The sequence below is a fragment of the Phacochoerus africanus genome, chromosome 11, assembly GCF_016906955.1.
Source record: "Phacochoerus africanus isolate WHEZ1 chromosome 11, ROS_Pafr_v1, whole genome shotgun sequence".
In the NCBI taxonomy this organism is placed as follows: domain Eukaryota; kingdom Metazoa; phylum Chordata; class Mammalia; order Artiodactyla; family Suidae; genus Phacochoerus; species Phacochoerus africanus.
The window spans coordinates 88,882,873-88,910,058 of record NC_062554.1 but is presented as its reverse complement, the minus strand read 5'-3'; the positions used below and the strand labels follow the sequence as shown (position 1 = coordinate 88,910,058).

The 27,186-nt window shown below is 34.6% G+C and overlaps 1 protein-coding gene across 1 annotated transcript in view; it reads right to left on the bottom strand.

Annotated features, from left to right (window-relative positions):
* Positions 1 to 25,579, bottom strand: part of ABCB5 (ATP binding cassette subfamily B member 5) — a 120,108-nt gene extending 94,529 nt beyond the window's left edge. The window contains exons 1-5 of the mRNA XM_047754395.1: positions 25,404 to 25,579; positions 24,250 to 24,321; positions 22,113 to 22,170; positions 13,953 to 14,103; positions 11,782 to 11,836 (exon numbers count right to left, since the gene is read on the bottom strand). Of these exons, the coding sequence (XP_047610351.1) occupies positions 11,782 to 11,836; positions 13,953 to 14,103; positions 22,113 to 22,170; positions 24,250 to 24,321; positions 25,404 to 25,579 (512 nt within the window). The remainder of the gene's footprint in view (positions 1 to 11,781; positions 11,837 to 13,952; positions 14,104 to 22,112; positions 22,171 to 24,249; positions 24,322 to 25,403) is intronic.
* Between the last annotated feature and the right edge of the window lie 1,607 nt (positions 25,580 to 27,186).

Sequence of the window (27,186 nt, the reverse complement as noted above, 5' to 3'; positions counted from 1 at the left end):
TTCACCAATAAATTGGACAACCTAGCAGAAATGGTAAATTCATAGAATCAGACAGCCTTTCAAATAAACAAATGGGACCACATCAAACTAAAATGTTTTGTACAGCAAAGGAAATTATCAACAAAATGAAAATACGATCTACTGAATAGGAGAAGATATTTGTAAGTCATATATTTGATAAAGGGTTGACATCCAAAATACTTAAAAATTCATAAAGCTCAAGAACAACAAAAAACAAACAACCCAATTTAAAAAAATGAACAGAGGATCTGAATAGACATTTTTTTCTAAAGAAAACATACAGATGGCCAAGAGTTGAACATGAAAAGACATTCAATATCAAGGAGATGAGGCAAGATGGTGGAAGAGTAGGGGGATGTGCTCGCTCTCTCCCACAAACACAACAGAAAAAACACATCTACATGTAAAAAGACTCGCACAGAACAACAACTGAATGCTGGCAGAAAAACTTAAACTTGCCAAAACAGCAAGACTCTCTTGACATAACTGGGTAATATAAGAGAAAAGAGGAGAGAGAGACCAGACTGGCACTCCCAAGAAGGAACCGTGAAGAAGAAAGGGAACCTACACCCTGGAAAGTCACCTAACCGACAGAAAGAGCAACTGAGTTGGAGGGATCTCCAGACTCTGAGAAAAGTGCAGCAGCAGGTTTGAGATCTAAAAAGCAGAGTGAGAGCCACACAGATCATCTGAACCACTGGCACAGACACCAGAAAACAAGATGCTGGGGTTGGAGCTGGGCACCGAGATCTAGTCCCTGGGAGTGGGCTGGGGTTGACAGTGTGGAGATAGCCTGAGGGATTAGGAAGTAATATGTCATGGGTGGAGGGAGCAATACGCTGGGAAGTGGAAAGCCACAACAGAGGGAACCTGGGAGAAAGTCTGGATATGAAGGAGAGACAAGGCACCAGTGTTGCAGAGGGGAGAGGAGGAGGGGTGGGCCACCATACTCCTTGTGGCCCAATGTCCATGCTTGCCTTCCAGCTAGCAGAGAGCAGAGCTTCCCAGAACATCCCTCCTCCCCCACCCCACGTGCACCTGGCCAGAAGCTGCCTGCCATCCCTTCGGACTGGCCTCACCACTCTCAGGAAGCTACCCACCACCGCAGCTTTCCCTGGCTGGTCTCCCCGCACACAGGAAGAGCCCCACTCCTGTGAAGAAAGCTGCACAGCGCCACTTGCCCTTGGGAAGAGCTTCGTGGCCCAGGAGCACCAGGGCAAGCCCTGCCTGGCCACAGGAAGTGCGCTTCCAACTCACTGCACACCTGCAAGTCCTGCCCGACCTTGGGAAGTGCTCCTTTGCCTCAGAGCCAGCTGGTTAGCCCAGACCACCCTCAGGAAGTTCTGTACTCTTGTGGAGCAAGCCACCCATCAGCCCTCGGGAAGAGCTCTGAGCCCAGGAGCACCAAGGCAAGCCCTGCCTGGACATAGGAAGTGTACCTCCACCATGAAAAAGAAAAACACAAGCAAGATGAAGAAGCTCAGAAACCATTCCCAGTTAAAGCAACAGGAGAACTCACCTAAAGCAGTCAACAATGAAATAGACCTCTGCAGTCTGAAAGACTTGGAGCTCAAAATGGAGATAGTGAAAATAGTGATGCAATTAAGAGAAGATATGAACAGTAATGCAGACTCCCTCAGAAAGGAACTGGAAAATATAAGGAGAAGCCAAGAAAAACTAGAAAATTCATTTGCAGAGATACAAACGGAGCTAAAGGCATTAAAAAACCAGAATGAATAATGCAGAGGAACGAATTAGTGATGTGGAAGATAGAATAATGGAAATCACCCAAACAGGACAGCAGACAGAAAACCAAATGAAAAAACATGAAAGCAATATAAGAGACCTATGGGATAATATAAAGCGGGCCCCTCTATGCATAATAGGAATTCCAGAAGGAGAAGAAAAAGCATAGGGGATTGAAAATATATTTGAAGAAATTATCGCTGGAAAATTTCCAAATTTAAAGGACACTGATTTCAAGATACAGGAAGAACAGAGGGCCCCAAACAAATTGAACCCAAACAGACCCACACCAAGAAATATTATAATGAAAATGGCAAAAGTTAATGATAGAGAGAGGATCCTAAAGGCAGCAAGAGAAAAGCAAAGTGTCACTTATAAGAGAACCCCCATAAGGCTATCAGCTGATTTCTCTACAGAAACTCTACAGGCCAGGAGGGAATGGCAAGAGATATTTAAAGCACTGAAAGGAAAAAATATGCAACCTAGGATACTCTATCCAGCAAGAATATCATTTAGAATAGAAGGGGAAATAAAGAGTTTCTCCAACAACAACAAAAAAAAGCTAAAAGAATACAGCAATACAAAACCCATCCTAAAAGAAATACTGAAAGGGCTTCTCTAAATTAAAAAAAAAAAAAGAGGAAGAACTAGGATGGAGGAAACCACCATCAGAGAGCAGTCACTTAAATAAGCCAGCATACAGATCTAATCATGAAGATGTTTAAAATAGAGTAAAATTAAAAAGAAGACATCAAAATCATAAAACATGGGCAAGGGAAGTAAGGAAATGAATAGATTTTTTTTTTCTTTTTTTAAATTTTAGTATGGTAATGAAGTGTTTGAACCTATCAGGCTAAAACACACAATAATAGGAAAGGGTTAACATACTTAAAAACAGGGCAAGCACAAATCAAAACCGAACATTACATTCACAAAAAATGAAAAGAAAAGTACTCAAACAGAAAATAATTGGAGCCCATCCAACCAAGAAAAGAAAGGAAGAATGGAGAGTCATAGAATCAACTGGAAAATGAGGTTTAAAATGACAATAAATAAACATCTATCAGTTATCACCTTAAATGTCAATGGACTGAATGCTCCAATCAAAAGACACAGAGTGGCAGACTGGATAAAAAAGCAAAAACCTTCAATCTGCTGTCTACAAGAAACTTACCTTAGGACAAAGGACACATATAGATTGAAAGTGAGGGGGTGGGAAAAGGTATTTCATGCCAGTGGACGAGACAGGAAAGCAGGAGTTGCAATACTTATATCAGACAAAATAGACTTTAAAATGAAGGCCATAAAGAAAGACAAGAAGGACACTATTTACTGGTTAAAGGATCCATTCAAGAAGAGGATATTACAATTGTCAACATATATGCCCCAAATATAGGAACACCCAGATACGTACAACAAATACTAACAGACATAAAAGGAGAAATTGATGGGAATACAGTCATAGTAGGAGACTTTAATACCCCACTCACATCAGTGGACAGATCCTCTAGACGGAAAACCAATAAAGGAAACAATAGAAAAGTTAGACTTAACTGACATTTTCAGGACATTACATCCAAAAAAATCAGAATACACATTCGTCTCAAGTGTGCATGGACCATTCTCAAGAATTGACCACACACTGGGGCACAAAGCTAACCTCAACAAATTTAAGAGTATAGAAATTATTTCAAGTACCTTCTCTGACCACGATGGCATGCAACTAGAAATCAACCACAGGAAAAGAAATGAGAAAAAAACCTATTACGTGGAGACTAGACAACATGCTACTAAAAACCAATGGGTCAATGAGGAAGTCAAGAAAGAAATTAAAAAATACCTTGAGACGAATGACAATGAAGACACAACCTCTCAAAATCTATGGGACGCCGCAAAAGCAGTACTCAGAGGGAAATTCATGGCAATGCAGGCCTTCCTCAAAAGAGAAGAAAGATCTCAAATTGACAACTTAACCCACCAACTAAATGAATTAGAAAAAGAACAAACAAGACCTAAAGTCAGCAGAAGGAAGGACATCATGAAGATCAAAGAGGAAATCAATAAAATAGAGATTCAAAAAGCAATAGACAAAGTAAGTCAAACCAAGAGCTGGTTCTTTGCAAAGCTAAGCAAAATTGATGAACCTCTGGCTAGACTCACTAAGAAGAGGAGAGAAAGAGCCAAAATAAACAAAATTAGAAATGAAAAAGGAGAAATCTCAAAGGAAACTGCATAAATACAAAATACAAAAAACAACCCATAAGAGAATGCCATGAACAATTATATGCCAACAAATTTGAAAACCTATAATGCGGACAACTATCTAGAGACTTATACCCATTCTTCTTAAACTTTTTCAAAAGGTTGAAGAAAAAGGAACACTCCCAAAAATATTCTACAAAGGCAGCATCACCCTAATACAAAAACCAGACAAAGATACTATTAAAAAAGAAAATTATAGGCCAATATCTTTGATGAATATACATGCAAAAATTCACAACACAATTTTAGCCAACTGAATCCAACAACATATAAAAGAGATAATACACCATGACCAAGTGGGATTATTCCCAAGTTCACAATGATGGTTCAACATACACAAATCAATCAAAGTTATACACCACATTAACAAAAGAAAAGTCAAAAACCACATAATCATCTCAATAGTTGTAGAAAAAGCATCTGACAAAGTCCAATATCCATTCATGATAAAAACTCTTAACAAAGTGGGTATAGAGGGAACATTCCTTAACATAATTAAAACCATTTATGACAAACCCACAGCAAATATAATACCCGATGGAGAAAAGCTGAAAGCCTTCCCACTAAAATCTGGAACAAGTCAAGAATGCCCACTCTCATCACTTCTATTAAACATAGTATTGGAAGTCCTAGCCACAGAAATCAGACAAACAAAAGAAATAAAATGTATCCAAACTGAAAGAGAAGTAAAATTGTCACTCTATGCAGATGACATGATACTATATATAGAAAACACTAAGGACTCCACACAAAAACTACTCAATAAATTTAGCAAAGTAGCAGGATATAAAATTAACATTCAGAAACCAGTCACATTTCTGTATACTAACAATGAAATATTAGAAAAGGAACACAAAAATACCTTTTAAAATTTCACCCAAAAAACTAAATAGGAATAAACCTGACTAAGGAGGTGAAAGACCTACATGCTGAGAACTATAAAACATTAATCAAGGAAATTAAAGAGGATTCAAGGAAATGGAAAGATATTCCACACTCCTGGGTTGGAAAAATTAATATTGTAAAAATGGTCATACTACCCTGAGCAATCTACAGATTCAAGGCAATCCCTTTCAAATCACCCAGGACATTTTCCACAGAATTACAACAAACAATCCCCAAATTTATATGGAACCATAAAAGACCCAAGCAGGAAGCATAACTCTCCCAGACTTCAGGCAGTATTACAGAGCCACAGTCATAAGACAGTGTGGTACTAGTACAAAAACATACATATAGACCAATGAAACAGAATAGAGAACCCAGAAATAAACACAGACACCTACAGTCAATTAAACTTCGACAAAGGAAGCAAGAGTATAAAGTGGGAAAAAGACAGTCTTTTCAACAACTGGTGCTATGAAAACTGGACAGCCACATGTAAATCAATGAAAATGGAACATGCCCTCACACCATGCACAAAAACAAACTCAAAATGGCTTAAAGACTTAAACATAAGACAAGACACCATAAAACTAGAAGAGAACATAGGCAAAAATTCTCTGACATCAACCATACAAATGTTTTTTTAGGTCAGTCTCCCAAGGCAACAGAAATAAAAGCAAAAATAAACCAATGGGACCTAATTAAACTTACAAGCTTTTGCACAGAAAAGGAAACCATAAAAAAATGAAAAGACAACCTATGGAATGGGAGAAAATAGTTTCAAATGATACAACTGACAAGGACCTAGTCTCCAAAATATACAAGCAACTTATACAACTCAACAGCAAAAAAACCAACAACCCAATTGAAAAATGGGCAGACGACCTGAAAAGATATTTCTCCAAAGAAGACATACAGATGGCCAAGAGGCACATGGAAAAATGCTCAACATCACTAATTACTAGAGAAATGTAAATCAAAACTACAATGAGGTACCCCCTCACACTGGTCAGAAAGTCCATCATTAACACGTCAACAAATAACAAATGCTGGAGAGGTGTGGAGAAAAAGGACTCTCATTCACTGTTGGTGGGAATGTAATGGCACAACCACTATGTAAAACTGTATGGGGGTACCTCAGAAAACTAAATATAGAATCACCATATGATCCAGCAATCCTACTCCTGGGCATATATCTAGATAAAACTTCTTTGAAAAAGATACATGCACCTGTATGTTCATAGCAGCACTATTCACAATAGCCAAGACATGGAAAATGTCCACTGACAGATGATTGGATTAAGATGTGGTGTGTATATATACACAATGGAATACTACTCAGCCATAAAAAAGAATAAAATAATGCCATTGGCAGCAACATCGATGGAACTAGAGACTCTGATACTTAGTGAAGTAAGTCAGAAAGAGAAAGACAAATACCATATGATATCATGTATATGGAATCTAATATGGTACGATTAACCTATCTACAGAAAATAAAAATTCATGGACTTGGAGAACAGACTTGTGGTTGCCAAGGGGCAGGGGGAGGTGGTGGAATGGACTGGGAGTTTAGGATTAGCAGATGCCACCTATTGTATTTGGAGTGGATAAGCAAAGAGATCCTGCTGTATAGCACAGGAAACTATATTTAGTCACTTGTGATGGAACATGATGGAGGATAATGTGAGAAAAAGAATGTATATATGTATGTATGACTGGGTCACTTTGCTGTATAGCAGAAATTGACAGAGCACTGTAAATCAACTATAATAGAAAAAATAAAAATCTTAAAAAAAATCAAGTGCAAAGAAGAAATGCAAGACTCACACACCAAAAACTACAAAATATGGTTGGGAGAAATAAAAGAAGATCTGAATAAAAGTATTGGAAGACTCAATGTTGTTAATGACAATTTCCTCAAATTGATCGGCAGATTCAATCACTCCTTGTCAAAAATCCCAGCAGGCTACTGCACAGAATTTAAAAGGTAATCCATAAACATATGTAGAAATATATGTAGAAATGAAATATCTAAAAAGATGAAAGTTGGAGGACTTTCTTTTCCTAATTTTATTTATTTATTTATTCAAGTTCTAAAACTATAGTACTCTAAACAGTGTATACTAGCATTAGGGTAGACATGTCAATAAATGCAACAAAAATCAGAGAAAACAGAAGCTGACCTTACAGTAATGGGCATCTGATTTTTAGCAAAGGTGACAAGGCAATTAAATACAGAAAAAAATTGTTTTTTCAAGAAACAGTCTTGGAACAAATGGATAGCCATATGTAAAAAGAAGTTAGACCCTTATCTCACCAATGGTTACAAAAATAAACTCAAAATGGATCAAAGATCTAAGTGTTAAAAATTCTAGAAGAAAATGTAGAAGAGGATCTTCATGATCTTATGTTATGCAAAGAATTCTTAAATCCAAGAGGAAAATACAAAAAAGAAAAACTTGATGAACTGTACCTAATTAAGATTTAAGGAGTTCCCGTCATGGCGCAGTGGTTAATGAATCCGACCAGGAACCATTAGGTTGCGGGTTCGATCCCTGGCCTTGCTCAGTGGGTTAAGGATCCGGCGTTGCCATGAGCTGTGGTGTAGATTGCAGACATGGCTCGGATCTCGCGTTGCTGTGGCTGTGGTGTAGGCCGGTGGCTACAGCTCCGATTAGACCCCTAGCCTGGGAATCTCCATATGCCGCGAGAGCGGCCCAAAAAATGGCAAAAACACACACACACACAAAAAGAAAAATTTAAAACTTTTGTGTTCAAAAGAAATCATTAAGAAAATGAAGACCAGCCACACACTAGGAGAAAATATTTGCCAGTCATATATCTGAAAAAGAACTTGTACTTAGAATTTATAAAGAAATCTTAAAATTCAGTAATAACAAAAACAACATGATAAAATAGGCAAAATATATGAATACGCATTTCACCAAAGAAATGTATGAATGCCTAAAACGTAAATTAAAAATATAAATAATAAAGTACATTTTAAAAACAATTTTCATTAAAACATTAAAAATAATAAAATAAACAATAAATAAAACATAGCTAAAAAATGGAAACAGTTCAAAAGTCCATTATCTGGTGAAAAGATAAACAAAATGTGATATATCCTTGCAATGGATTACTACTAAGCAATAAAAAGGAATAAACGGTTGATACATGTTATAAAACGGATGAACCTCAAAAACATTACAAATAATAAAAGAAGCCAGGTGCAAAACCCTATATATTACAAGCACCCTGAGTGCATGCAATGTGAAGAAAGTGAAAATCTTTAAAGATGGCAGCTAAATAATGGCTTGGGCCTGGAGGTGGGAATGGGGATGGACTGCAAAAGAGGAATTTCTGCAAAGTGATGGAAGTGTTTTAAAAATGGTTTGTGGTGATGGTTGCACAACTGTAAATTTAGTAAAAACTGATAAACTGTACACTTAAAACTGGTGAGTTCTGTAAGTAAATTATGCTTCAATAAGCTGTCAAAATCACACAAACAGTATAATTCCATTTATGTTAAATTATATATGAAAATCAAAATATTTATCATCCAATAGTAGTGGAATTATAGGTGATTTAATTTTTCCTTTGTCATTTTAACCTTTTAACATTTTCTACAATGAAAATATTAAATATTTAATTAGAAAAGTAATTAAAAGAATTTTTATAGAAGCACTGACTCACTGTTAAGACTATTCTTAAAAGCAAAGCAAAAAAAAAAACACATTCAATTTATTCCACACAGAAGTACCATATTCACTAACTCTTCATTTATTTAGTAATCAGACTTCTAAATGACCTGGGGCCCAGAAGAAGAAACTCAAAAAGTTCCAGAGCCCACACATTTTATTTTGCATCAGGAAATGAAACTATCCTCAAGGCCTAAGCCTTCTGATTTAAAACTACATGAAAATTAAGATTGATTTAATGGCTCCACTTGTTTAGCATAAAAAATGTGTGTTAAATATATCAGGCCCTTTACATATCTAAGTATCACTGAATCTCCAGAAGGAGCTTGTAGACATTACCTGACAGACTCTTTAGCTAGCAATTGGTGGGGCTCACAATCTAAATCCTGAATCTGTTATCTGAATCCTGAGTTTATTATCTGAATCACTCTGGCAATATTTCTGAGGGAAAAGGGTTCTCAAATAAGTATGGGAAACACCACATACCTAGCACCCTACCCCCTGGAAATTGATAATACACACCAACATATTAAAAAATATCAAAACAAAGAAATAGTTACTTTTGTTCAACCCAAGATGTTTCAGACTAATTAACACCCCCCATCCTTTTAAAATGTATCTTTTTTTTTTAACACGTGTTATTTCCTTTGTACACAATTTGGGAATTATTTTAGGTGCAACTTGATGCAGCAGAAATTGTCATTGATTTAATCTATCATCTAATGTCTGATCTCATCTTCTTCCTAAATAAGGGAACCTCTGTTTTATTTTTAGTGGCCCGTGCCCAGCTAAAATGGATGTGGTCACATAACTAGTAGAAAGACAGAAGGATCCTGAGTTCCTGATAACTTTTGAGCCATATTTCATCCTTAGACTGACTACTTTTAGAATTCTACAAAACAGATTTCTATAATGATTAAACCAGTATTATGATAGCTTTTACATTAAACTCAGTTGAGTTTGATCCATCAGAGATTTGATCATCTAGTTTGCCCCTTTGTTTTCAATAGATTATAGTAGAAAAAAAGGAGCAAAAAAGAAGGAACAAACTGCTTATAGGTTATGTAGAATTAAATAGTTATTGACAGCAAAAGAGGAGACATCATATTTACCAGTAATAATCTTGGAACTATTTAGTTATTATGATGTGAATTCAATTAGAAGAAATTAATTATTTTAAGGATAATTGATAAGTAAGACAAAGGCACAGACAACATTAAAATTACATAAGGTTATGAGTCATTATCTTTGGAAAATAGGTAGAACAAAATTCCTTAGTTTCTGATTATTACAGATATAAGAGCTATTACCTTATCCCCACCAGAAAAATATAAAACAATGTTTCCCAGAAATGTGTTCATCAAAAAATTAGTTCAGCAGGATGTTTACCTTCCATAATCAAACAAGTGTGGACAATTTGGATTAAACCGAGATTTTACTATGCTTATCTGTCCTAAGGGTATCCAAGGAAGCAATCACATACAGTATTTTTCTAAGCCAGTTTGAATATAGAACATTTTTTTCATCATACCTCTCAAATACTTCCAAAATAATAAACTGGTTTCAGAAACAATAGCACAACAAATACTACATTATAAATGTTAAGAATGTTTCCTTATAAATTTAGTAATCTCTCAATAACTATATATAGACATATCTTTTCATCTTATTCTCCCTTTATTATCTGTTTTTAAATAGATGATCCTATTTTTTTTAAGTTCCAAACCTTTTTAAGAAACCCATACTTCATGATTGTAACATCAAAGCCCTGCTTTAATATATAGACTATAATTCAGCAGAAAGCAGTTCTTGGATCCTAATTAGGAATTTTCAAAAGATCCAATATAAAGAAAATTTATGCAAAAGGTGCTAAAAAACAGGAACTTTCCCTCAAAGACAGTTGAGACCTCAGCAAAGCACAACTCAGGACAGCACTATTCACACTGTAGTCCAGAAGAGCACTGTCCAGGAGAATGTTCTGTGACGAAAATAATGTTCCATATTTGTGCTATATAATATGGCAGCCAGTCATATGTGACTTGTGAGCACTTGCCATGTGTCTGAGAAACTGAATTTAAATGATATTTTAAATTAATTGAAGTTTAAATAGTCACACAAGGCTGTAGCTGGCATTGTCGAAGGTCAAAAATTATGGACTAGAGGGTATCACTGCAATGTGATGGATTTCTCTTGGGGTTGTACAATATGGAGTCTTCATTTTTAGGCAAAAAGAATAAGGGAACACTTAGGTCTGATAAGACTCATAGTTTTAGTGAGATACTACTGAAATCCAGTGAATATATTCAGGAAGGTTGCATTTCTCCAACAAATTCACACATGTGACAGAGGAAAGCATATTGCTTAATACACAAATATACAAAAATAGAATGGCCTTATAAATTATCTATTTCAGACTACAATTTTTAGTCTGAATGAAACTTTAATAGTCTGAGCAGTTAGTCTCCAAAATAGTCTGAATAAAACTTTAGTCCTTCTATTTAGATTTTTATTTTACTATTTGTTGCACATGTAATTTTGGCTCTTAAAGTTTATACAAGTGGCATTTTTCTGTAAGTTTTGGAAGAAAAATAATTTGAAAAAAAGGAAGAACTAGTTATTTAACCTTTAGGATATATACCTTCATGTCTAGGAAACAAAACTGGTATAAAAATGCAAATCCCGAAACAACTTCTCTACTGATGACAATTTTGTCAAAACTGAAAGCTTATGAACCTATATATCTTTCAAAAAGGAGAAAAAATTATGTGTAATTATCTTTGGGAGTTCCCATTGTGGCTCAGTGGAAACAAACCTGACTAGTATCCATGAGGATGGGGGTTCAATCCCTGGCCTTGCTTAGTGGATTAAGGATCTGTTGTTGCTACAAGCTGTGGTGTTGGTTGCAGATGTGGCTTGGATCCCACGTTGCTGTGGCTGTGGTGCAGGCTGGCAGCTGCAGCTCTGATTTAACCCCTAGCCTGGGAACTTCCATGTGCTGCAGGTGTGGCCCTAAAAAGAAAAAAATTACATACCTAATGAAAGAACAGGATACATTTATTTTAATCATTTTTATTAATAATCGAACTTTCCAGGTTTTTTCCTTATAAATATTGAATAAAGCAGCATATAATTAATATCATATTAACATTTCATTTGGACTTACACAATCACATCTTCATTTATCTTCTCTTGAGACTGAGTACAGTTCCGAAAATTTGCTGTAAAAAAGTTTTTTAAATTATAAAAGAAGTTAATTTACAACTAGCCATGATGTATTTTATATATAGACCTCCAAACTAAATATAGTGCTTTCTCAAGAAAATGGACTTAATGACTACACCCTAATTAAGGATCATCTTATTTTCAATTCTTTAACCTAAAATTTGAAATGATTATCTCTGGTCTCAAGAAGCACACATGCAACATGAAAAATTACAAGGAAATATTAACCATGCAGCTCATACCTGGAAAGTATTGTTTAGGACCTCTCTGATTTCAGGCAACAGGTATGTAAGTAATAGTAATAGAATTTTCCTCTCCTGTTGAGATTAGGCATTTAGAATTTAGTTTGAGATACCCAGGGAATTTAGAAAGTCCAAGAAAAGTAAGAATACAAATGAAATTTATAAGTAGTAGTTATGGGAAAAGTTTAAAAGAAGTTCATCAAAGTATGTTGGGTATAACAAGGATAGCAACATCATAAAGTTGTATTTAAAATAATCCTTGCGTGACCAGTTTTCCATATAAACTTTTTCTAGCAAAAACTAAATCATACATTAATTAGTAATTTCACCAACAGCTCAAGGCAGTGGTGAATATCAATTTTCTTTCTTAAAAGGCTATGATAATCATTTGTAATGAATTGCAGACATCATGCTCTTCATCTTTTACATAACCACAATGTCATAACATATGATGATGTCTATGATCTTTATGTATATGCAAACAATAATTTTTCCTTTATTCCATTTACAGAATTGTGACAGGAAACATTTTTAGAGTAGCTTGTTACAAATATCAGAATTGAAATAGAAGTATTAAAACTCAGTCAAAAATTTTAATGACATTTAACTTAGTTAATAAAAAGAATATTGTTCTAAAAATGGCACCTAGAATCATGTAAAAATGGCATAATCTCATTTTGGAGATCATCTATATTACAGATTACATATTATAGCAGTAGCATGTGCAAAAGCTCAGTGCTGGCATAAATATGGGCCCCTGATCAATGATACTTATTATTCACATTTTCGTTTGTAGGAGCAAGATATCCCCCTCTATTATCCTTCAGAAAACCAAACTTAGAAGGCTGAAGACATACACCTTAATATCTCCAATTCTCCTTAATAATATACTACACCAATAATATCCACGTAATTATCTTTATCAACCTCTATGTGTTTACTACATTTGAAAAAACACACAATGAAACTTGAGAAATATGGAAAAGGCTTAAACAAAATCAAAACTGAAATTCATCAATATCAGTCAGATATGTACTGAATATCTATCTAAAGCTAACAAAACAATCAATTATGAAGCAGATCTAACCAAAGGAATACTACCAGCCTGCTTAGTTTGCTAGGTTTATCCTCCCTCCCTTCCTCCATCTCTCTGTCCCTCCCTCCTTCCCTCTTTCACTTCCTCTTTCCCTCGCTTCCTTCCTTCCTTCTGCCCTCCTTCCCTCCCTCCTTCAATTCCTTCTCTTACTCTTTCAGAGAGAGATATTTATATTTGGTAATAAATAAATATATGCTCAATGAATTGTCAGATCCATTTATTTAACAAACAAAATGACATCTTTACTTAGCCTCTATCATTAAATACCAAAAAATTAATAACTGTGTAGACAGGATATTATCACATGGAAGGACTTAGAGATGGAAGCAGTGAATTTATTCTACTTAAATAAGACTGGGACATTTGAAAAATGAGGCTTTGGGTAGAAAATAAGAGAGTATAAATTAGTATTTAAAGTCAAATAGGGCACAAAGGATCTCCAGCCTGCCAATTCACCTTAGAGATTTTGAACTTGCCAGCTTCCATAATTGCATGAGCCAATTTCTTAAAATAAAGCTCTCTCTTTCTTCACACACACACACACACACACACACACACACACACACACTCTACTGCTTATATTTCTTTGAAGAATGCTGACAAATTCAGATGTAGTCCTTTGTTGCTTAGCAATACAGAAGAATAAATGAATTAAATACATTATATAAATATTATTTGACAAGATAATAATCTGTATTATGAGTTTAATGTTTGATTGTTTTACTTAATGCTTTTGAGTCCCTAGCAATATAGAAAAGTAAATGTTGTACTCACTTGTGTTGGTTTTGACTAAACATCCACCAATAAGATTATCACTCATTTCTCCTAAAATCAGTGACATTACAGGAAGACAGGCCCCATTTATTAGTGATGCCAGTAATCCCAGGATCATGAGTGTGATGTCCAGTCTATCAGCAAAGCGAAACTGAGGAAAAAAATAAGATATGGAAGCATGACAACTCTAAAAAAATTAAAAACCAATCTACAACAGAACACAGTAAACCAGCTATAATGGAAAAAAAAATCATTAAAAAAAACCAGATTCAGATAAATCCTTGGCACTTAATGGAATAAGTCAGTTTCAGTTATCTGGAAAAATAATTTGCTTGCAATGCTTTAACAGGAGATGTTAAATAAATGAGAATATTTGTTTCATTTAAAAAAAAACTATGGTTTTTGCTATTAAGCAAATGTTATTTTATAAAGTGATTAAGAGATTCGATAAACATATAAAATCATGGATAAGTATATATTTATATATAAAGTATATATAAAGTAAAAAAGTCCCTCATCTTAAGGATTTACAATGTATTTTGAAGAAATTGTTGAAACAAAGTAGCAAAATTAGTACAAACTGTAGACCTGTGACACAAATCAGTTCAGATGTGCATATGAATCAGATACATTTTTCCATATGGTTGATTCTGAAATAAAATTCTAAGATAATTGACAAACTAGCAATGACAACATCTTGGCTTAAGGAATTATCTTGGCTTATGAAAGTTGATCTTCAAAGTTTCAATTCCCCTGGTTAATCAACCTTATAGCAATGAGACCACTAAGTGGAGTGGACATAACTACCCAGTAAAAATTAGTTCACCAAATGTAATGAATCACATTTTTCATTCTTATTTTAAATTCCTCAATTTTTTTTTTTGTTTCCAGGACAACATCTATCCCATAAATAAGGGTCTATAATAACTTTTTTCTTTTTTGGCCACCCCATGGCACATGGAGTTCCCAGGTCACGGATCAGATCTGAGCTGCAGTTGTAACCTATGCCACAGTTGTGGCAATGCCAGATCCTTTAGCCCACTGTGCTGTGCTGGGAATAGAACCTGCATCCTGGAGCTACAGAGGCGCTGCCAATCCTGTGGTGCCACGGCAGGAATTCCTATAATAATTTTTAAGGCTGTTTGGGATAAGAAAAAAATAACTGAAAACCAGATATTGAATGCTTTGTATTCTGTTCTATGGCAGGTTCCTACAACATTACTCCTAAAAAACCATGAACAAAACATGAAAATGTGGATTATTTACCTTACTGAGAAAGGTCAAGATAAAATGCATAAGGTATTGAAATAAAATCAGATTTGAATAACAGCAAAAGGAACTTAGTATGCATTTTGAATGGAGATTGAGAAAATTTCATGTGATAGTTGAAAAATACTTACAGAGTAACTGCCACAGCATTGTACTAAGTACTACAGATGATAAGAGGGTATTTGCTCTTTTACCTTCCCCTTCAATAGGGTATTATTATCTCCTTGATAAAGCTTGTCATGTTCTTCTACTTTCCAGGTTTTAAAATTTTGACTTTTGAAAAATCAGGCACTGCTTTGTGTGTATCTCTAATGACACTGACAGTCAGACTGACATAGAGATTAGGATAGGTGGAAGGGATGTTTTAAGAATACATGCCTGAAAATATTCCTTGAACATAATCCCAAGGAAGTATGCTGACAGGCTTTTTTGATAGATAGGATTTATATATTTATAATTACAGAATTATTTTTATTTATGAGACTACTACAAGCAACTATATGTCAATAAAATGGGCGACCTAGAAGAAATGAACACATTCTTACAAAGATTCAATCTTCCAAGAATGCCAGGAAAAAAAAGAAAAAACAAATAGGAGTTCTCATCATGGCTCAGGGGAAATGAATCTGATACATTTTTCCATATGGTTGATTCTGAAATAAAATTCTAAGATAATTGAAAAGTTAGCAATGACAACATCTTGGCTTATGAAAGTTAACTGAGTAGTATCCATGAGGATGACAGAATGATCCCTAACCTTGCTCAGTGGGTCAGTGATCCAGTGTTGCCATGAGCTGTGGTATAGGTCGCAGATGTGGCTTGGATCCCAGGTTGCTGTGGCTGTGGCAGAGGCCAGTAGCTATAACTCTGATTCTACTCCTAGCCTGGGAACTTCCATATACCATGGGTGTAGCCTTAAAGAGCAAAAAAAAAAAAAAAAAAAAAAGAAAGGCAAAATACAAATAGATCAACAACAAATTCATATAGATAGTCAACAAGCACATGTGAAAATGTTCAACATGACTAATTATTAGAGAAATGCAAATCAAAACTACAATGAGGTATGCCCTCACGCCGGTCAGAATGGCCATCATTAATGAGTCAACAAATAACAAATGCCAAAAAGGGTGTGAAGAAAAAGATACCCTTCTTCACTGCTAGATGGAATGTAAATTGGTACAACCAATATGGAAAACAGTATGGAGGTTCCTCAGAGAACTAAGTATAGAAGTACGATATGATTCAGCAATCCCACTCTTTGGCATTTATCTGGACAAAACTTTTATTCAAAAATATACATGGACTTCTATGTTCATTGCAGCACTATTCACAATATCTACGACATGGAAACAACCTAAATGTCCATTGACAGGTGAATGGATTAAGAAGATGTGGTTCATATACACAATGGAATACTACTCAGCCATCAAAAGGAATGAAATAATGCTATATGCAGCAACATGGATGCAACTAGAGATTCTCACACTAAGGGAAGTAAGTCTGAAAGAGATATACAAATACTATTTGATATTACTTACATGTTGAATCTAAAATATGGCACAAAGAAACCTACCTACAAAACAGAAAGAGACTCATAGACATAGAGAACACACGTGTTTTCAAGGGGTAAGGTGAAGGAAGTGACATGGACAGAGAGTGTGGGGTTGGTAGATGCACACTATTATATTTAGAATGGATAAGCAGTGAGGTCCTACTGTAGAGCACAGGGAACTATATCCAATCTCTTGGGAGAGAACATGAGGGAAGATAGTATGAGAAAAAGAACGCATACACAATATGTATGATTGGGTCACTCTGCTGTACAGCAGAAATTGACACAACACTGTATATCAACTATACTTTAAAAAAATAAAATAAAAATATAAAATAAAAAAGTTACTATATTAAACTAACATCTTAAAAAGTACCAACATTGGAACTGTGACCCCACACCAGTCAGAATGGCCATCATTAATAAGTTCACAAATAACAAATGCTGGAGGGGGTGTGGAGAAAAGGGAACCCTCCTGCACTGTTGGTGGGAATGTAAGCTGGTACAACAACTATGGAGAACAGTATGGAGGTACCTTAAAAAATTATATATAAAACTACCATATGACCCAGCAATCCCACTCTAGGGCATATATCTAGACAAAACTTTTCTTGAAAAAGACACATGCACCCGCATGTTCATTGCAGCACTGTTCACAATAGCCAGGACATGGAAACAATCCAAATGTCCATCAGCAGATGATTGGATTAGGCAGATGTGGTATATATACACAATGGAATACTACTCAGCCATAAAAAAGAACAAAATAATGCCATTTGCAGCAACATGGATGAAACTAGAGACTCTCATCCTGAGTGAAGTAAGTCAGAAAGAGAAAGACAAATACCACATGATATCACTTATATCTGGAATCTAATATGTGGCACAAATGAACCTTTCCACAGAAAAGAAAATCAGGGACTTGGAGAATAGACTTGTGGTTGCCTGGGGGGAGGGGGAGGGAGTGGGGGTGTATTGGGAGCTTGGGGTTAATAGATGCAGACTATTGCCTTTGGAATGGATTAGCAGTGAGATCCTGCTATGTAGCACAGGGAACTTTGGTCACTTACGATGGAGCATGATAATGTGAGAAAAAAGAATGTATACATGTATGTGTAACTGGGTTACCATGCTGTACAGAAGAAAATTGACAGAACACTGTAAACCAGCTATAATAGAAAAAAATAAAAATCATTATATATATATATATATAAAAAAAAAACTTCCCCAAAAAACAAACTTCCAAGACCAGATGGCTTCATAGGCAAATTCAATCAAACATTTAGAGAAGAGTTAACAACTATCTTTCTGAAACTCTTCCAAAAATTACAGAGGAAGGACAGGCCCAGGCTTATTCTGAGGCCATCATCAGTGTGATACAAAACCAGACAGGTATACCACAAAAAAATGAATGTCAATATCACTGATGACTATAGACAGACACAAAAATATTCATCAAAGTATTATCAAACCAAATTCAACAATAGATTAAAAAGATACTACACCATGATCAAGTGGGGTTTATCTCTGGGATACGAGGATTCTTTAGTATCCACACATCAGTCATATACCACATTAACAAAGTGAAGAATAAAAACCATATGGTCATTTCAAAAGATGCAGAAAAAGTTTTGACAAAATTCGACACCCATTCAACACTCATAAAAATTCTCCAGAAAGTGACACAGAAAAGAAAATCATGGACTTGGAGAATAGACCTGTGGTTGCCAAGGGGGAGGGGAGGGAGTGGGGTGGATTGGGAGCTTGGGGTTAGTGGATGCAAACTATTGTCTTGGAATGGATTAGCAATGGGATCCTGCTGTGAGCACTGGAAACTATGTCTAGTGACTCATGATGGAGCATGATAATGTGAGAAAATAGAATGAGTACATATATGTGTAACTGGGTCACCATGCTGTACAGTAGGAAAAAAAAATTGTATTGGGGAAATAACAATTAAAAAAAAAAAGTTTCTCCTTGTCACTGCTGTGGCTGTGGCAAGAGCTGTGTTGGGAGATCCATCTCTGGCCAGACAATGTCTCGGTGTGGCATGGGGCACCCAAAAAAATTGATAAATAAAAACAGAGATTGAAAAGAATGAGCCTAATTGATAAAGAAATAAGTCAATGAAAAAAAAATCCTCTCCAAAAGTGGGCACAGAGGGAAAATACCTCAACATAATAAAGGTCAAATATGACAAACCCACAGATAACCTCATTCTCAATGGTGAAAAGCTACAAAGCATTTCTTCTAAGAACAAGGCAAAGATGTTTACTCTCACCACTTTTATCCAACATAGTTTTGGAAGTCCTAAAAGTCCTGACCATGGAATTCCTGACCATGACAATCAGAGAAGAAAAGGAAATAAAATAAATCCAAATTAGAATTATCTTGTGGCACAGTGGGTTAAAGATCTGGCATTGTCACTGCAGTGGCTTGGGTCACCACTGTGGCATAGGTTCAACCCCTGGCCTGGGAATTCTGCATACTGCAGGCACAGCCAAAAATTAACAGATAAAATAAACAGCTTTTTGTGGGATGGACTGGTAGTTTTGGGGTTAATGGATACAAACTATTATATTTAGAATGGATAAGCAATGAGGTCTTACTGTATAGCACAGGGAACTATATCCAGTCTCTTGGATAGACCATCATGGAATGTAAGAAAGGGAATGTATATTTATGTACGACTGGGTCACTTTGCTGTATAGTATAAACTGGCACAACATCGTATCAACTATACTTTAATAAAAAATAATAATTTTTAAAAAAGAAATCCAAGTCAGAAAAGAAGTAAAACTGTCATTGTTTGTAGATGACATGATACTATACCTAGAAAATCCTAAAGATGTTACCAGAAAACTACTAGAGCTCATCAATGAATTCAGTAAAGTTGCAGGATACAAAATTAATAAGCAGCAATCTCTTGCACTCCTATATACTAACAATGAAGGATTAGAAAGAGGTATCACTGAAACAATCCCATTTACCATTGCATCAGAAAGAATAAAATAATTATGAATAAACCTACCTAGGGAGGCAAAAGACTTGTACTCTGAAAACTATAAGTTACTAATGAAAGAGATCAAAGATGACACAAACAGATGGAAAGATATACCTTACACTAGGATTGGAAGAATCAATATTCTCAAAATGGCTATACTACCCAAGGCAGTCTATAGATTCAATGCAATCTCTAAAAAATCACCAATGGCATTTTTCATAGAACTAGAATTGAAAAATTTTAAATTTTGTATGCAAATGAACAAAAGATTCCAAATAGCCAAACCAATCCCAAGTAAGAAAAAGAGAGCTGGAGGATTCAGCTCCTTGATTTCAGACTACACTACAAAGCTATAGTCATCAAAACAGTTATGATACAGGCACAAAAACAGATCAATGGAAATATAGATCAATGGAACAGGATAGAAAGCTGAGAAATAAACCCATGAACCTATGGCCAATTCATTTATGACAAAGGAGGCAAGAATATAAAATGCAGAGAAGACAGTGTCTTCAATTAGTGGTGCTGGGAAAACAGAACAGCTATATGTAAAACAATGAAATTTGAACACTCTCTAACACCATATACAAAAATAAACTCAAAATGGATTAAAGATCTAAACATGACTGGACACTATGTAAAAAAAATCAACACAATTAAATATGAAAACTTTTGCATGGCAAAGGAAACCAGAAACAAAACAAAGAGACAACTAACAGGAGGGGAGAAAACCTTTATAAATAAGTGACCACCAAGGGATTCTTCTCCAAAATATAAAAACAACACATGCAGCTCAATATTAAAAAAACAAACAACCCAATTAAAAAAGGGGGCAGAAGATCTAAATAGAAACTCCTCTAAGGAAGACAGACACATGGCCAAAAAACACATGAAAAGATACTCCACAGCATTAATTATAAGGGAAATGCAAATCAAAACTGTAATGAATCATCACCTCACACTGGTCAGAATGGACATCATCTGAAAGTCTACAAACAGTTAAAGCTTGGAGAGGGTGCAGAGAGAATGGAACCCTCTTATGCTGTTGGTGGGAATGTAAGCTGGTGCAACCACTATGGGAAAAAGTATGGCAGCTCATCAAAAAACTAAAATTAGAACTACCACATGGTCCAACAATCCCACTCTTGGGCATATATCCAGAGAAAACCATAATTTGAAAAGATACTGCACCCCATGCTCATTGCAACACTATTTACAATAGCCAAGACATGGAAGCAACCTTAATGTCAATCAACATAGGAATGGATAAAGAAGATGTGGTAAATATGTTCAATGGAATATTACTCAGCAATAAAAAGAATGAAATAATGCCATTTGCAGCAACATGCATGGACCTAGAAATTATCATACTAAGTGAAGCAAGTCAAAGACAAATATCATGTGATATCACATGTGGAATATTACTAACGATACAAAGGAGTTTATTTACAAAACAGAAACAGTTTCACAGACTTTGAAAACAAATCTAGGGTTACCAAAGGGGAAAGGTAGGAAAGGGATGGATTGGGGATTTGGGACTGGCAAATGCACACTTTTGTATATGGAAAGGATGGTCAACAGGGCCTTGCTATACAGCACAGGGAAATTTACTCAGTGTTCTGTGATAACCTATATGGGAATGATATGTGTATACATATGGCTGAAGCAGTCTGCTGTATAGCCGAAATTAACATAACATTGTAAACAAACTGTACTTTAATATATCAATAAAGTAAAAATATATCAAAAGAAGGATTAATAACATTAAAAAGCAACTCATATCAACTCATATCAATGTATTACCAGTGGAAAATATTGAAATGTAAATATATAATAGTAAGGGTCACTCATAATTCTCCACTTCTGAGAAATAACCTGATAATATTTATGCATCATACACACATACACAAAGATACACACACCACACACAAACTTTCATCCACACACATATACATATTTTTTTTCAAAATTGGATAACTCTATGGGTATTGTGTTATTTTCTTTATAATTTTTTCTATGCTGCAGCATGTGAAAGTTTCTGGGCCAAGGATCAAACCTATACCACAGCAGTAACCAGAGCCACAATAGTGACAACACTAGGCCCTTAACCTCCTGAGCCACCAGGGAACTCCTGGGTTTTTCCTTATCTCTTATTGTGGAACTTATAGCTTATTTTTTTTCTATTGTATATAATAGTTTAATGAATTCTTAAAATTCTCTTTTCCTCCAAATAAGTGTAAACTATCAAACAAGCACAATTATTGTATGCACTCTTGATAATGTCCTAAAATTTTTTGAAATAGAAATTTTTGAAATATAGACATATTTCACTTACTATCTCAATAGGTCCAACGACTTGCTTTCTTACTTTGAGCAGGTGTTCTTGCAGTTTTCTGGAAAACAAATGTTTAAAATGGAAAAGTTACAATGCTATTATAATTTGCAAAATTTTCTACTAAAATTGTTCTGAGGTGTCAAATTTTATGCTTGGTTGCAAGTTTATTTCAACACTGAAATTTAAAAACAAACTAAATGATAGACAGTACCAAGGTTTTTCATATAATCACTGGGAAAGTAAGTTATCACTGGTTATCTCTAGGTTAGTTAGGGTAAGGTTGAAGACACGCATCTGGAATAGAATATTTTTTTTGTGGTAAAACACACATAACATAGACCTACCATCTTAACTATATTTAAGTGTATAGTTCAGTGTTATTAAGTACAATCATACTGCTGTGCTACCATCACCAGCAACCACCCACAGAACTGTCATCTTGCCAAATTGAAACTATACCAATTAAATAACTCCTCCCTTCCCCCCCAGCCTACAATCACCATTGTACTTTCTGTCTCTAGGAATTTGACAGCTCTACATATATCACTTTAATGGAATCATACAGCATTTTGTCTTTTTCTGATGGGCTTATCTCACTTAGCATAGTGTATTTACAGTTCAACCATGTTGTAGCCCATGTCAGAATTTTCCTCCTTTTAAAAATTGAATACCATTCCATTGTATGTATATCCTACATTTTGCTCATCTATTCATCAAGCAATGAACTCTTGGGTTGCTTCCACTTTTTGGCTATTGTGAATAATGCTGCTATGAATATGGTATAAAAATATCTCTTCATATCCTTGCTTTCAATTCTTTTTAGTGTATAAGCAAGAGAAGAACTGCTGGATCATGAAGTAATTCTATTTTTAATTTATTACAGAATTATCATACTGTTTTCTAAAGCAGCTGTATCACTTCACATTCTCACCAACCATGTATAAGAGTTCCAACTTCTCCACATCTTCAAAAATACTTCCTATTTCCTATTTTATTTTATTATTACCATTTTAAAAAATAGTAGCCACCCTAATGTGTGTGAAGTAGTAGATTTCAATTTTTAATGCTTTGTTACAAATTTATCAGAGCAATTGTGAGTTTTAAACGAAAGAAATTCTATTAAGTACACGTTAAACAAGTGTCCTGAGATTTTTGTTCCCCATTGAAAATTTCATTTTTTAGCTCACATTTGAAGGCGTTCCAGATGAAGAATTTAAATTTTTGTCAACTGATTTCAGGGAAATCTATAATCTGTCAATTAAACACACAGAGACACACAAGACTCTGAAACATTAAAATAAGCGTGGAGGGGATCAGATTAAATTTTCTGAAACAGATGTCACAGAAAGATGAACATCTTATTCTTCAGCTTTGTAACATATTGTTCTGGCAGCTTTGGCAAAGGGAAAGTCCTTTAATTTTATTCCATCTGAAGTTAATAATTTACTTACATATTTGGGCCAGTTTTCTCTGAGATAATTTACAGATGACAAAAAAATATTGCTTTAAGATTATAAAGTGCCACAATCACTTCTTCCAACCTAAATGTGGGTTTTACAACTTAAGAGCCAGTAAGTTATCATCTTTTGATAAATTTTGCTTCAGGAATATTAAATAACCAGTGATCTAAAGGGGGGGCCTCTCCAGTTTTACAGTTTATACATCAAAATTTACACAATTATTATGGTAAACATGAAAATAAAAGGTTTTAAATAATTTCCATTTTAAATCTATAAATTAATTAGTTAGAGATGTAGGAAATTTTATAACACATACACATAGACACAGTGAAAAAAATCAGAATTCCATATTTTCTTTTATTAAATATATTACATGGAATGAAGGGTTTATAGAGAAATAAAATGAAAATATTCAAGTATTTTTCTTCTATATACTAGCAAACTATAAGAAAATCAGAAGAATAAATACAAGAAGTAAATACTAAATTAATAAGCTATTACACTTCCTAAATGTACTGTTAAAGCAGTTGTAATACTGATAAATGTTGAAGTCCAGCAAAATGCAAATAGCATTACTATTTTTGGAAAGAAATTATAAACTTTTTTTCTACAGTTGAGAAAGGGATAAAGTATATTTGAAATTGCGGTAGTTTTTGTATAATTTAGGCGAAACTTACACATTTCTCTGAAAATTGTCTTGCATTTCTTCAGCTCTTTCTGAATTTTCCATCTTATTTAGTTTAATTCCTCTGAAATAAAATATTAACAACTATGTCATGACAATGTGAAGTTTTATCATTTAGTTGATATAAAACATTTAGTTGATATAAAACATTCTTTATATCTCTAACAGCTTCTGAAAAAGCATGTTGCTAAGCTTCACCCTGTCTCCCATCCCCAAGCCAAAAGAGGTTTCTGGTTGCGTAGCTTATCTATTCAGACTTTATCATGAGTTTACAAGTTCTTTGCTTCATTCTGGGCTTATATTTGGAGCTAATAAAAATTCTAGAAATGGAATAAAAGGAAGAAAGTCATATTCCATGTACAATGCATGTTTTTCCAGAACGTTGAATTTTATTCCTACTCTGACACTGATTTGTTATTGATGAAAATCTTTAAATTTTCTAGTGCTTAGTTTTCCCTGCAAAAAAATGATGCAGCAGTATCTGTTACTGAGCAGTTTGAGGGAGTAGGGTTTTCTAGTTCACTAAATATAGCAAGTTAAAGCTTCTACTACATATGAATAGCTCTTAAAAATTAGAATATTAAAAACCTCACTTATTATTAAAATTATATTAAGCATAATGTATTCCTTCTTTGGCTGATACTTTAGGATCTTAGCTTAAGATTGCAATTATGTACATAAATTATCATTTTATTGAAACGTAGTGATGTTTTTGACTCAATTTGATTTGTTAGGCCAGTAACAAATTACCTATATTGAGATGATTATAACAAGTATGGATTTAAATTCTAGAGTGGAATTAGTAATTAATTAAAAACTACTTAAGCATCTGAACAAACCCATACATTTTCAAAGAGTAGACTTGTCCATGAAGGAATGATCCCAGTAGATCAGATAAGGTTTTAGCACCTGAGAAGGAAGGCATGATGCAAAGACACTGGCATGTTCATTATTGGAAATCAACGGTCATAACTTCATACAAAAAAAATCTTCACAATTGCTATAATGATGTTACAGCATCTCCAGTTATTTAACATATGTGTAAGTAATGAAATAGACTATCAATCATTGCATGTTATAGAAATTAACAATTATACAATAAAGCTCATACACTCCTAAAAAGAAAACTAAACTATTTTGGCTTACCTTGTTAAGTGCATGCTTTGTTCATTTACACCAAAATCATGTGGGGTTTCTCCCCTCAACAAATGACTAACCGCACTTTCAGAACTCTGCTTTACTAAGCTTCTTTTCTGATCATGCCTTAATATCTGATTACAACAGTGAATTTCCAGGTAAAGCACACTATGTTCTTTTGTCATACTGTACTTGGAAAAAAGGTGAACAAAAAAAAAAAAATCACTGAATCAAATAAACACTTTCTTAAAGCTCTGTAGTGTCCGCTCAGTTTTCTATTGTTTAGTCCCATAACATTCTTTAGTTAGCTGAAGTAATAATTATAAAAATAAATGTCTTTTAAATGTCAATGGCACATTTGCACAACAAATATTCATTGACTAATTTTAAATGCAAAGCATTCATTTAATTGTTGTTACCTGAAAATAATCACCACCTTCTCTGATTTCCTTTAAAACTTTGCTCAGAGCTATATTATGTTCATTGAAACATTCTGCCTTATATTGCAATTCCTTGTTACTCTATTAGATAATATTTATATATCTATTCCTTTATGAATTCACTGAAAAAATATTGAGCTTATATGAGCTGACAGTTTATAAAAATAATAAGATATGTTCCTATCTTCTAAGGAACTCATGCCTTATTTTTCTATGCTACAGCCTCACTACACAGTGTGGTCCCAAGATGAGCAGCATCAACAAAAGGTAGAGAAGCATCTACCTGGGAACCTATAAAATTTAAATTAAAAAAAATTTGTGGTAAAATATAATATATATAACATAAAATTTAACATTAACCATGTTTAAGTGTACAATTCATTGGCATTAAGTACAGACACAATATTGTGCACCCATCTATCTACAATGACAGAACTTCTTCATCATCCCAAGCTGAAACTTCATACCCATTACAACAAAACTTTCTATTCCTTCCTCTCCTCAGACTCTAGTAACCTTTATTCCACTTTCTGTTTTTATGAATTTGCCTATTTTAGGTATCTCAGATAAGTAGAATCATATAATATTTGTCCTTTTGTGTCAGGCTAGTTTTCATTTAGCATATACAATGTTTTCAAAGTTCATCCATATTACATGTGTAAAAATTCCTTCCTTTTAAGGCTAATACTACTCCATTGTGTGTGTGTATACATATAATATGTGGGAACATACTGTTTGTCCATTCAACCATTCATCTGTTGATGGAAATTTGGATTGTTTCCACCTTTGGGCAATTGTGAATAATGCTGCTATTTACGTAGGTGTACAAGTATCTGTTTGAGTCATTGTTTCCAATTGCTTTGAGTATAAACCCAGAAGTGGAAATACTGGATCATATGGCAATCCTACATTTAACTTTTTGATAAATTACCATGCTGTTTTTCATAGAGGCTATACCACTTAACATTCCCACTAGCAATGTGCGAGTGTTCCAATTTCTCCATATTTTCATCCACACTTGATATTTTCTGGTTTCTTTTTCCTTCCTTCTTTCTTTCTTTTTTTTTTTTTGTCTTAGGGCCACACTTGCAGCATATGGAGGTTCCCAGGCTAGGGGTTGAATCAGAGCTATAGCTGCCAGCCTACAACATAGCCACGCAGGATCAGAGCCACATCTGTGACCAATACCACAGGGCAATGCCGGATCCTTAACCCACTGAGCAAGGCCAGGGATCGAATCCCATCCTGATGGATACTAGTCAGGCTCATTAACTGCTGAGCCACAATGGGAACTCCTCTTGTTTCTTGATAGTAGTAAACCTAAGAGATCTGAAGTGGTATCTCATTGTAGT